This window comes from Mauremys reevesii, linkage group 8, assembly GCF_016161935.1.
Source record: "Mauremys reevesii isolate NIE-2019 linkage group 8, ASM1616193v1, whole genome shotgun sequence".
NCBI classification, from domain to species: domain Eukaryota; kingdom Metazoa; phylum Chordata; order Testudines; family Geoemydidae; genus Mauremys; species Mauremys reevesii.
The window spans coordinates 95,479,195-95,491,689 of record NC_052630.1 but is presented as its reverse complement, the minus strand read 5'-3'; the positions used below and the strand labels follow the sequence as shown (position 1 = coordinate 95,491,689).

Sequence of the window (12,495 nt, the reverse complement as noted above, 5' to 3'; positions counted from 1 at the left end):
TTAAGCAGGGACTGGATTTTGGTTAAAAGAGGAAGAGGTAACAGGATTCAGCAAGAGATCCAGGATGGGATGGGCTGAGTGGCTAGAAGGAGTTGTAAGAAGAGTCAAAGACAACAGTGAGATTACAGGTCACGGGGTTTCATTAGGTGTAGGCAAAAGTATAGTAATTAATAATGGCAGTAAACATATTATGGCAGCACCCAATAGCCCCAGCCAAGATCACGGCCACATTGTCCTAAATCAGAAAGGGCCATTTTTAGAAAGAGATTTGTTTACATCTCTTCAACACTCGCCTTGCTAACCGCTTACGATGCGTGTTTGCCAAACGCTGACAATAATGCAATGGTCAATAGAAGAAGTAGGTACTTAAGAAGAGTAACACTATAAATTTTCTTTTGACTCGGCGTCTCTGAGGCTGCGGTCAGCGTTCATGACTAGCCCTTGCAGTCATTGCCTCGTTGTTAGAACTAGATGGCTGCTGCTTTTTCTCTCTGTGCGTCAAAGTAGCACTACCCCCCCAGGCCTAAGGATGGTTTTCCCCTCCACGCACATAGTAAGGTCACCCCATTGCCAATGGCAGCCAACGCTCCTGAGAAGGTTTGCTGCCACTGGCTGAATCCCACACCCCACTACTGCTCACCTCACTCCTAAGAGGGAGGGGAGGCGTGGAGCAGAGTTCTAGCCACATTACTTCATGGAGGTTTCCCAGCAGACAACCACCAGGTACCGAAAGGGAATGTGCTACACACCATCTGCTTCTAGTTCTTCCTTTTTCCAAGATATGCTCATATTATCGCCCGTCCATCAGAATCAGGGGAGGAGAGAATCTTTTATTTTGGGCTGTGTGTGAGCAAAGGACAGGAACCAGTATCCCCCCCCCCCAAGAACCTGGGGGAAATTAGTTGCAGGATCTACATTTCTACAACCTATTTCTAATATTAGTATGTGAAAAATTGTTCCTGTACTGCGAGCAACAAGTTTCACAGCTTCCACAACATAGAATCATAGAAGTGGCTGGAAGGACCTCAAGAAGTCATCAAGTCCAGCCCCCTGCACTGAGGCAGAACCAAGTAAACCTAGACCATCCCTGACAGGTGTTTATCCAGCCTCTTCTTAAAAACCTCCAGTGATGGGGATTCCACAGCCTCCTTTGGAACCTATTCCAGAGCTTAACAACCCTTGTAATTAGAAACTTTTCCCTAATATCTACCATAAATCTCCCTTGCTGCAGATTAATACTTGACTAACCTCCAGTGGATAGGGAGAACTGTCCTCTTTTTAACAGCCTCTGACAATTGATCACTATCCTCTTTATACCAGCTCTTATCAGTGGCCCCCCCTCATTCTTCTTTTCTCAAGACAAAACATGCCCCGCTTTTTTAACCTCTCCTCAGAGAGCAGGTTTTCTAAACCTTTTATCATTTTTGTTGCTCGCCTCTGGACTGTCTCCAGTTTGTCCACATCTTTCCTAAGGGGCGGTGCCCGGGATTGACACGGTACTCCAGCTGAGGCTTCACCAGTGCCAACTGGAGTGGGCTAATTACCTGCCATGTCTTACATATCACATTCCTGTTAATACCGCCCAGAATGATACGACCCTTTTTAGCAACGGCATCACATTGTTGACTCCTATTCAATTCGTGATCTACTGTAATCCTCAGATCCTTTTCAGCAATACTACCTCCTAGCCAGTTATTCCCCACTGTGTATAGTGTAGAGGGACACAGACTCCCAACTAGACCCAGTAGCTTAAGATAAAATCACTGGAAAGAACAGAACACAAGCTAACCACCAAAGATAAAATGAAGGCTAGCCACAGCAACCTACTAAACAGGGCAGGAAAGTGTCTTTACTCCAGCATGGAAAGATTCCTCTGGCTGGAAACAGCTACATTAGAAACCTGACATGTTTAAAAAGGTAATTTATAGTCACTCTTTGTCTCTCAAGACATAGGTGTAGGTTTAACAAGTCACTGGGGAGTGAAACAAAAATATCGCTGTATCTAATGCTTACTGTAAGCAAAAGATGGATTACAAAGCAGACTGTTATTTTTAATTATTAATGTGTTTGAACTTAAAAAAAAAAACCCCTGCAAAGGTGTGTGTTGTTTTTCAGGGGTGGAAAGAAGATAAGCTATTCAGCAGTGTTATTTCTTTATGTATCTTTCAGGCCCAGTCTAGCCTAATGGGTGAAGATGGGAGTGATGTAAATACATAGTAGAATATAATATGTCATTGGTATCTAAAGAACTGTGCTGAACACAGGGCTGAGATCTGGGTTCTGTTCCTGGCTGTGTCACTTCTGCATGACAGTGACCAAGCCACTTCACTTTGTTGTGCCTCAGTTTCCCCAGCTAAAGCAGTTATCTCATTCTTACTGACCACAAGAGATGTGGCATGGTATAATTCTTTCATATCAGAAAATGGTTTGAGATTCTCCAATGGAAGGCGCTTCAGTGAGCACATGCAAAGTATTATTATGTGTCATACTGTTGAGGTGTGTGATTTGTAGGCCTTAAATGTGGGGTTTCTATTGTCCTGCCAAATCATATGTCCTGGGGGTTTATCCATCCCTGATGCAAGGTCTATAGATATTGATGTGGTCTATTCCAGTCCCCTTTCTTGCCTCCCCCACTTCTCCAGAGAATATAACCTGTACTCCATGTACACGCTACATTAACCCTGGCTGGAAGAGAGACTGACTTCCTTCCAGAACTATGCCGCAAAGGGCCTGGGGAGAATTTTCCCAGTGCAGGGTCACCATAAGCGGCCATACGCTGTCCCCCTCACAAATGTCGAAGGGGGCTTGCTTTAGCGTAGCATTTTCTAGAAATTCTGGGCTATAGAGCAGCCCATAAGCAGCACGACATAGGGTGCTGTAAATCAGAGCAATCCTTGGGAAGCTGTAATTTCCAGAATCCCAAGAGATGCAAAGGTGCCTCCTAATACTGATGATTGGTATTTTATTATATGTACTGCGCAATGAGAATGACCCTGTTTACCTCAGCCCATAGTTAAATTCCTGACTTGCATGTATAATACAAAACTTTAGCATATTGCAGTTCATTTTAATGTTTTAAATATTATGAAGTAAATGGGACATGCAAAGCGGTGCTTTTATTTTCAAGGGTGGCCAAGTGTTTTATTTTTGGGATACTCTTATTGAGGAAAGAATCTCTGGCAGTGCTTATCTCTTCGCTAATAATAATGACCTCGTTCACCCAGAATGGTAACTGCGTTACTGCTCTGTCATTTTCACTCTCTGCTCCTGTTCACACTGACACTGCAATGGGCTTCTAGTGATCTGCTTAAAGCCTTTAAAATGATATGCTGTTAATAATTTAATGGCAGGGTTTATCCATAAAACAATTATTACTCCCTGTCTTGTGCTTCAGATTATTATTATGTGGCCTCCCTGATTACAAATGTCACTGTATCTTTGTGTTTATTGTAAGCAAGTTTTCAGTGTAATCAAAAAAAAATCAAAACCAAAATAAACAAAAACCCCACCTGTGCCCCACCTTATTAATGTAGTATAAGAAACATTAACTGTTTTGTAACTCTATGTAATACAACGCTGTTAGATAGAAACAGCTGATTATGGCATTATTTTAGAAAATACGTATTAGAGTGCATTAAGCAAATTCTCAAGTAGAAATAAATCAGCTTTTAAAAATGTAGTGATTTTAATCTCTTAAAATATGTCAGTGGTTTCATTGGTTTCCCCCTGTTTTAGATTAAATTTTGGGTCTCTTTTCATACAGAGAACTCCTTAGCTGTGTAATTATTAAACTATAGATTTATTTTAAAGACTTAAATAAAATTGATTCCTATGGAAGATAGTAAAATAAGTGACATCAGCGATAGAAAGGGCACCCAGAGCATTTACTAAATGTATGGTAATTAAAGATATGTAGCATCAGGACAAAACTGAGAATTTTCAGTTCAAACAATCTCAGTGCTAAGGTATGTCTGCGGGTGCGAGAGCTGGGTGTTTACCAAAAATTGTAGACAGAGAACTAGATATTTTTGAAAATAAATGTCTGTGAAAGATTCTGGGCATTGGCTGGAAAGACTTTTTTACAATGAAGAGTTCTGAGAAATCACCAACTATCGGCTCATTCATTGCCACCAGAATCAGAAGGATGCACTGGACATATCTGGGGCATGTACTCCAGATACCAACACACAGATTCCCACATGAAGGTACTGGTGTAAGGAAACGAGGGCAGTCAAGAGAAACCTGAAGAAGACCTCTTAGCCAGGAGGGCAGAACAGGTCATCTCTGTGCCATAGAATAGATAGAAGTAACAGCAAATGACAGAGAGGAATGGAAGAAACTAGTTTTTGGCATGTGTTCTAATTTAGGCATGGGAAGGATGTTATGTAATGGTAATTAACTATATGAAGCTAAAAGCAAAATATTAACCAACCCTGCAAAAAATTATACAGGTACTTATGTTTGCATGCTGTGAGTAGCAATGGGATGACTTACAGGTTGAAGTTCTGGCCTCTTTGAAGTCTCAGTGTCAAGAAAGACTCCCGTTAACATCAGTTGAGCCAGAATTCCACCCACTCTATGTCAAGTTAAACACGTGTAAGTCTTTGCAGGCTCCTCACCATTTCTAAAATTAGGGGCAAAAAAAAATGGTGTTAAAGGCTTTCAAGTTGTAAACTGCAACATACATGTTAATGCCAGAGGCATTATTGCTATGATATGCAAGGAGCTTCCTTTTTATAATTTTGGCTTCATACACACAGAACACTTTGTGACACAGGCTGTTCAATCACAAGGAATGGGTCTAATTCCAAGCTCTCACACACCATTTTTAATCTGATGTGATTCCACTAACCTCAGCAGAATTACTCGTAATTTACTTGAGTGTAAGTGAGAGCAAAGTCAGTCCCAGTGTGCTCAATAGGAGACAAACAACACCAACCCATTTCTCTTTGACCTGTATTTTTAAAGAATATACTAAAGTTTGCAGCAGCAGCATCTTCCCTAAAATCAGGGCTTACTACAAGTCTTAAGAACTGGTTTCCCCCTGCAGTATTCAGGAGCCAAGAAACACAACTGTGGAAACTCCCATCGAGTAAAGACTTCTGCAGAATTTGGCCTTTGCTGTTATTTTGCACACCAGGAGGATTGCATATAATTATTGAAGTGTGTAAAGTTCTATTTTTAAGACTAGGTTATTTGAGATTTACTCTACCCCTGTGACACAATGAATATTCTCCCCTGTGATTTATGAATATCTATTTCTGATTAACCTAATCTTTACATGCTGTAAATCCTTGCAATTTAGCCTTGGATATGAGCTCCACAGAGACAGATTGCCCCTTCAGGGACATATTTTTTTCAGTATTTTTTGTTTGTTTTTAGCACTTGTGTGCTAAGACTCTATAGAGAAAGTAATCTACGCCAGACTACATAACAGTCTAGAACTTGTCATTATTCTAGATTATATCTTTCTGCTGAACATAACCCCTGTACAGAGGGCTAGTTTAAGACCTATGCATCACGTAAATCCCACTTAAGCCCTGTAAGTTCACTGAGGGCTTGTCTACACTTAGCAGGGGGGGGATTGATGAGCGGCGATCGATGCATCAACGGTTAATTTAGCAGGTCTCGTGAAGAACCACTAAATCGACTGCAGATCGCTCTCCTGTCAACTCCTGTACTCCACCAGATTGAGAAGAGAAGGGGAATTCGACAGGAGAGCATCTCCTGTCAACATTGCATAATGTGGCCCCTGCGGTAAGTAGGTCTAAGCTATGTCGATTTGAGTTACGCTTCTTACATAATTCAAATTGCGTAGCGTAGATTGAATTTCCCCTGTAGTGTAGACAAGGCCTAATGCTTAAGTGGGACATAAACCTTGTATTAATCAATTTCTCCCTTGAAGAACTGGAAGCCCTATGTAAAGGCAAGTCCCTTCCTGGCATCCTACTCCCTAGAGGACACTATAACTAGAGCTGGTTGGGAAATTTTCAGCAAAGCAGAGTGTCAGTCTCCCATGTGAGGGCCCTAACCACTGGGTTATTGTCTGTTCTTAGGGGAAGGGTGAGAGTCATAATATCTCACACTCACGGCAGTTTTTAAAGGTCTACTTTTTGTTCTAATGCAGAATGAAAAAAGATGTTTACATTTAAAAAAAATTGCTAAATGGAATTCTTTTCCAGACAGCCCTCCCCTAGAGGCCGCATGAAAATGTGTCTCTGCTTATTTTATCAGGGGTAAATCCTGAGATTTCCACTACGTGTTTATTAAGCTTTTGCAAAGATAGATGTCTGTGTAAGGCCTTCAGGCCTGGACCCCTTGGTTATGGTGAAAACAGTTTGGGAGAGGGTGGTTGAAGTATTCATCAAGTCCGGAGTATGGAATGTGACCATAATCTGTCATTCAGTCTAAATGCATTTTAGCAGCTAAGAAGTATTTTCTAGTTCTCACAAGAAGTAATACATTAAGTGGTGACAGAAGGAGGCTGGCTTAAGCTGACAAAAGCTGGGAAATTTCACATTAAGTTAAAAACTCTGAGCCACATTCTCCTTCGTGTTACACCACTGCCACCCATGTAAGTGATTTGGGCCAGTACAACTCAGAGCAGAGTTTGGCTTGCTCTACTGAAGCGCTCAATAAGGCATGCTTGGAAAATCCCAGTATATGATACCTGCAGGGCTTTGTGGGTGAGAGAAAGTAGCTTTAGTTTAATGTGGTTAGAAACAGAAGGCAGCATAGGAGGGATTAGAAATATCTGTAGTTAGGGGAAGGATTGCAACATGAGGGGAGAGACAGGGTTAACTTCATCCTTTCACCTCCCTAATGGCTTGACGTTCAGTGACAACAAAGCTGCACTTTAAAATACATAACTAGTCAGAAACTACTTGCTTGTGGATCTCTGGGTAAAACGTGTATAGACTTGTTATCCTTCAGTACAGCTTGCAGGATTTTGAGCACTCTGTATAGAACTTCATAGATAATGCTCAGTTCCACTCTCTCCATCCTGGGTGAGGATGGGAGGACTTTGAATGCTGCATAAGCTCATCCCTTTCATAGGAGTGCATGGAAAAAGTGCCTCAGAAACAAGTTCTCTGACCGCATAGTTTCCGTGTGGTCAGTTGTGTCTACATCATAAATCCAGGCTTGGGGCCTGGACTGAGATCACCAGACTCATTTCACACAGGGCCACTGAGTCATCTGCAGATGGTGACAACAACGTGGCTTGGACTTGAATCACCAACCTAGAGATGATATCCCTTTATTAGTCATCTGAGTCATGGAATCCAAACACCAGTCCCCTGTGCAGGCCTCTGGTTTCCAACTTTCAGACAATTTACCCATTATGACCCTCCTCCCATTGGTCCCTCAGAACCCACCTATATCAGTAAGCTAAATTACTCCTACAGGTCATTGCATTCTCTTCAGTGACATTCTAATGTTCTCTTTCCATTAGTTGGAGAACACCAGCTGACAGGACATAAAGTAGCCGTAAAAATTTTAAATAGACAGAAAATTCGGAGTTTGGATGTGGTTGGGAAAATCAAGAGAGAAATTCAAAACCTAAAACTTTTTCGGCACCCTCATATTATCAAACTGTAAGTACTATTACTGCTGCTTCTCTTTGTTCAGATTCCATTTCAACTCTATGGTGCGCCATAGGAAATTATTTTGAATGCATTTCTGTTTTACTAGCAAATTACACTTGCCGAAGATGGAAAAGAGTGAAATAGTAAGTTTCCATTTTGAGAAGCAGTGAGCGGAGCCAGCTAATTAATATTCTCTAAATAATTCATTCAAGACATTTTGTAATTTTTTGCAAATAAGTTGAGACATCTATTCATTATGGGCTTGTCCCAGGCCCATTGAAATCAGTGATTTCAAAGGGCTTTGAATCAGGCTGCCTTCGTGCAGTTCTAGTCATGAACCTACCAAGTTATAAATTAAGGCTTTAATCCTACAAGTCTTACACATGTGCTTCACTTTACTTGACTTCAGTGAAATGACTCCCAGTAATATACAAAGCTAAACAGGTGTACAGGTTTTTGCTGGGTTAGGGCCCAGTCTTGCTGCATTGAAGTCAATGAGAGCAGAATCAGGGCCTTAGAAAACTATACAGACCAGTCTCACTGGAAGTTTGGGGTATTATCTTGGCAATCCCATGCATAGTAAACTTTACTGAATCAAGTTCTGCAAACTTACACCTGTATAAGCCCTGTTGTTTTCAATTGAAAGGCAATGGTGACGGAGAACTGAGGGCTACAAGTAACTACCATAGATGTCAATGGGAGTTATTGTTCTCTCTTCTCTTTTGGCCTGATCTGGCAGTCTTTGAAGGCAATGAGACTTTTGTCGGAGTAAGGACTATGTGATAAGGCTCTTCAGGTGAAATCCTAGCCCCAAACCAATAGGAGTCCTCCATGAATGGTCTGGATATCAGAAGACTAAAGTTACCATTTTCTGTTTCTGATGATAAAATTCAGGCAAGAATTTTCAAAACTGACACTCCGAGGTATCCGAATTTAAGTTGCAAATAGGTAACTGCACTGCAGTAGTTTAGTATTCTCAGCTTAAAAATCCAGAAACCTTAAATCTTAACTGCACCGATCAAGTTATTATAGTAGCCAACCATTAAATACATTTAGCATTTCTATAAAATAAAGTGGTTGAATGGCCATTAGAAGGATAATCTGATATTTAGAGCACTGGCATGTCATCTAGTGAAGGGAAGGGGTCAAATTCTGCTTCCAGTTAATCCACCGTAATTCTGAAGGAACTATTGACTTTAATGGAGTTACTCCACAGTATCACTAGCATATTTGAGAACAGATTGGTACCATTTCATAAACCAGGTAGCAAAAAGTGCTTCTCAAAGAGGCATCTGGCACCCTGAGTCTCAGCCAGTTCTCATATATGTCAAAGAGAACAAATTATGGCCTAAAACAGGGGTCGGCAACCTTTCAGAAGTCTTAATTTATTCACTCTAATGTAAAGTTTCGTGTGCCAGTAATACATTTTAACGTTTTTAGAAGGTCTCTTTCTGTAAGTCTATAATATATAACTACACTGTTAGTGGCCAGGACCCGGGCAGTGTAAGTGCCACTGAAAATCAGCTGGCGTGCCGCCTTCGGCACCCGTGCCATAGGTTGCCTACCCCTGGCCTAAAAATTAAATTTAAGTTAAGAACATCAGTAGGGTCTGGGCTAAATAATTGAATCATACAGTGGTATGTTAAAGAAAATTAGCAAGTGAGAATGCATTACATGTATATTCCATTTTACTTGATCTTTTTTCTTGTATACATTAACGAATTAGCAGAGACTTTGGTTTACTGGATCTCAAACCACACTAAAGTGTATTAACTCTTATTGATCTTTTGAGGGTTTTACTGAACACGATGTATTTACATGCAGTTTTAAGAAGACAGGAAGCTGTTTGTTCACTTCTGATGTAATGATACAGAACACAAATTCAACTATAAGTAGTGCAAACACAAAATCTTGAGTACAAGAAAATGGATGTGAACCTCAGCTGGTGTTGCTATAAATTTATGTAGCTTCATTGAGGTCAATAAAGTTATGCCAATTTACACTAGCTGAGAAACTGAAGTGTAATAGGAAAGATTCAAACTTTACCTGTCTATAGTACCTGGAGTTCTTTTCTCCTGCATCCTCAGTACAAAGGGGGAGGGGGAAAGGAGTTAATATTCCTGTGTTGCTTTTGAAGGCAGCCTGCATCTCTTAAGACATTGCTGTAAATCTTAGCCAAAATGGAAATTTGAAAATCAGGTTAGTCCTAAGTGTGGTAAACTACTGTAGCAAACATTTCAGAGGATTATGTAAAAGCTTAAGAAATAAAGAAATGAATTTGTGAAACAGATGCTTTCAACAGACCACTGAAAGCGTTTATGTTTGTTTGCATCTTGAAATATGATTGCTTTTCATATATGGAAAGCAATTTTATACACAAGATCAAAACAAATGTTTATTTTACAGAAGAAGTTATAATGGTAAACTGTTTAAAAATCTTGCCCTGTTGTTACTAATCAAGTCTTTCTAAATTCTCTCTCTTGTTTTTGAAGATATCAGGTCATCAGCACTCCAACTGATTTTTTCATGGTAATGGAATATGTATCTGGTGGCGAATTGTTTGATTACATCTGTAAGCATGGACGTGTAAGTGACAGTATCTTGTCAAGATAAAGATTCGTGTGGGAAAAGGATGGTGCTGAGGAATAAAATGGTTTTGCAAAATGGGATACTTTCTAGTGCAGGGATCGGCAACCTTTGGCATGCGGCCCGCCAGGATAAGCACAACTGGCGGGCCGGGCTGGTTTGTTTACCTACTGCTGCATCCTCAGGTTCGGCCAATCGCAGCTCCCACTGGCCGCAGTTCGGCACTCCAGGCCAATGGGAGCTGCAGGCAGCAGTGCGGGCCGAGGGATGTGCTGGCCACCGCTTCCTGCAGCCCCCATTGGCCTAGAGCGCCGAACCACAGCCAGTGGGAGCCCCGATCGGCCGAACCTGCGGACGCGGCAGGCAAACAAACTGGCCCGGCCCACCAGGGTGCTTACCCTGGCAGGCCGCGTGCCAAAGGTTGCCGATCCCTGTTCTAGCTAAATGGAACAAAAATAGTCCTATCCCGAATATCTTGCATTTGGCCTAGAAGACAGTTGTATATATCACTTTGCAACTACTCCATGTTGTGTTACAGCATATAAACAAAAAAGCAAAACACAAAAACAAGCCAGAGAAATAAGCCAATCAAATAATAAACCTGCTGCTAAATACAAGGAGAATCACTAGTAACTGCCTTGGTAGATTTCATACAGCTACCAGCCAGGAACATAAGAACATATAAGATGGACTAATAAGGATCTCAGTTAGGATACCGGAAAAGCTCAGGCTACAATGCCAATGTTCTTCTCTCCCCGTAGTGTCACAAAATAAATGCATTTTATACTAAACTCTTTTGTATAAGTGTGCTGGTGGAAGGAGTCATTTTCATTGGTCCTTTAAATCTATGAATACAATTCTGATTTACAGGATGATTTTTTTTTCCAGTTTTTAGAAAATACTTGATCTTTCTAAGTATTAAAGTTAGGCCCTTTCTGAACTTTGACATTTAGAAACTACATTTTTCATGAAAGAATATTACAAAATTGTCAGTATAAATGACCAGAAACACACTTTATTAGATCTAATTCCCCATTGCATTCTTCCCAATTATAGAATCATAGAGCGGCTCCATTTTAACCTCTACAAAGCCACCTACTTCATTCCTCATGACTGAATTGTTCCCTGTAGGACATTGTGCAATGCTTTCTCAAGTCTAGATTAAAATCTCCTGTGATGGGACTGCTATCGGTTCCCTTGAGAGACTAGGCCACCGTCTAATAGATTTCACTATTAGGAAGGTCTTTGTCAGTGCTTAATTTGTAATGAAAGAGGTGCTGAGGTTCAGAGCAGTTTTTTTTTACATTCATAACTGACACAGCAAGCCCAGAGGTGCAGGGGCTATAAACGGCCAAGGTGTGCCGGAGCTCAGCCCTGACACAAATTCAGCACAGGTCTTTGTGACAGCCAGTCTAAATTGAGCTTTTCCTAATTTCGTCACATGACTCCTAGTTATTAGCTTTATTTCAAAACAGTAACGCAATATAAAATGCAAGGGGGAGAATCTGCTTTATACATTTGTCTCTGTTTACAATCTGTTTACTGGAATTTCATCTGTGCATCATAGAGCTTTTCAGCTCCTAACGGAGCCACAGCTGTTTTGCCAAGTGTCGTTTCAGAGAAAGCTTTAACCGTTTCCCGGTGTTTTGTAGGTGGAAGATGCAGAGGCTAGACGCCTTTTCCAGCAGATCCTCTCTGCAGTGGATTACTGTCACAGGCATATGGTTGTCCACAGAGACCTGAAACCAGAGAATGTGCTGCTGGATGCACACATGAATGCCAAGATAGCTGATTTTGGTATGTGACCCCAACAGCATTCCAGAAATGTAGCCAGCTACAAGCCACTTGCTGGAGTGTGTCAACATAACGTGCCTTACAGAACTGAGTCAGTTTGCATGGCCATTAACAATTCCATCATTTTAATTGAAGAGTTCATAATTGTAAACACTCACCCTTCAGTGAAGATGGGCATGGCTAGTGAGATCTCTTGTGTTTGTAGTATAAACATACATGGGTTTTAGAACAGTGGAGAAACAAGGTAATTTGCAAATTCATCATTGTATTCAGCGTAATAATTAAAAAAAAAAGAGCTAACATTCATGGTAGACTCCAATGCAGTAACATCGGTACAGAATTTGTCCCCGTATGACCATAAGAATGGCCATACTGGGTCAGACCAAAGTTCCATCTAGTCCAGTATCCTGCCTTCTGACAGAGACCAATGCCAGGTGTTTCAGAGGCGGGGCGGCTCCAGGCCCCAGCATGCCAAGCGTGTGCTAGAGGCGGCATGCCGCGGGGGGCGCTCTGCCGGTCGCCGGGAGGG

General features: G+C 41.2%; 1 protein-coding gene across 3 annotated transcripts in view; it reads left to right on the top strand.

The window, feature by feature from the left end:
• PRKAA2 (protein kinase AMP-activated catalytic subunit alpha 2) overlaps nucleotides 1–12,495 on the top strand; it is a 92,525-nt gene that overhangs the window by 35,716 nt on the left and 44,314 nt on the right. For 2 of the 3 annotated variants that reach the window (XM_039486413.1, XM_039486416.1), the window contains exons 2-4: nucleotides 7,454–7,595; nucleotides 10,079–10,172; nucleotides 11,825–11,969. In XM_039486413.1, the coding sequence (XP_039342347.1) occupies nucleotides 7,454–7,595; nucleotides 10,079–10,172; nucleotides 11,825–11,969 (381 nt within the window). The remainder of the gene's footprint in view (nucleotides 1–7,453; nucleotides 7,596–10,078; nucleotides 10,173–11,824; nucleotides 11,970–12,495) is intronic. The other variant, XM_039486414.1, reaches the window with a different exon arrangement.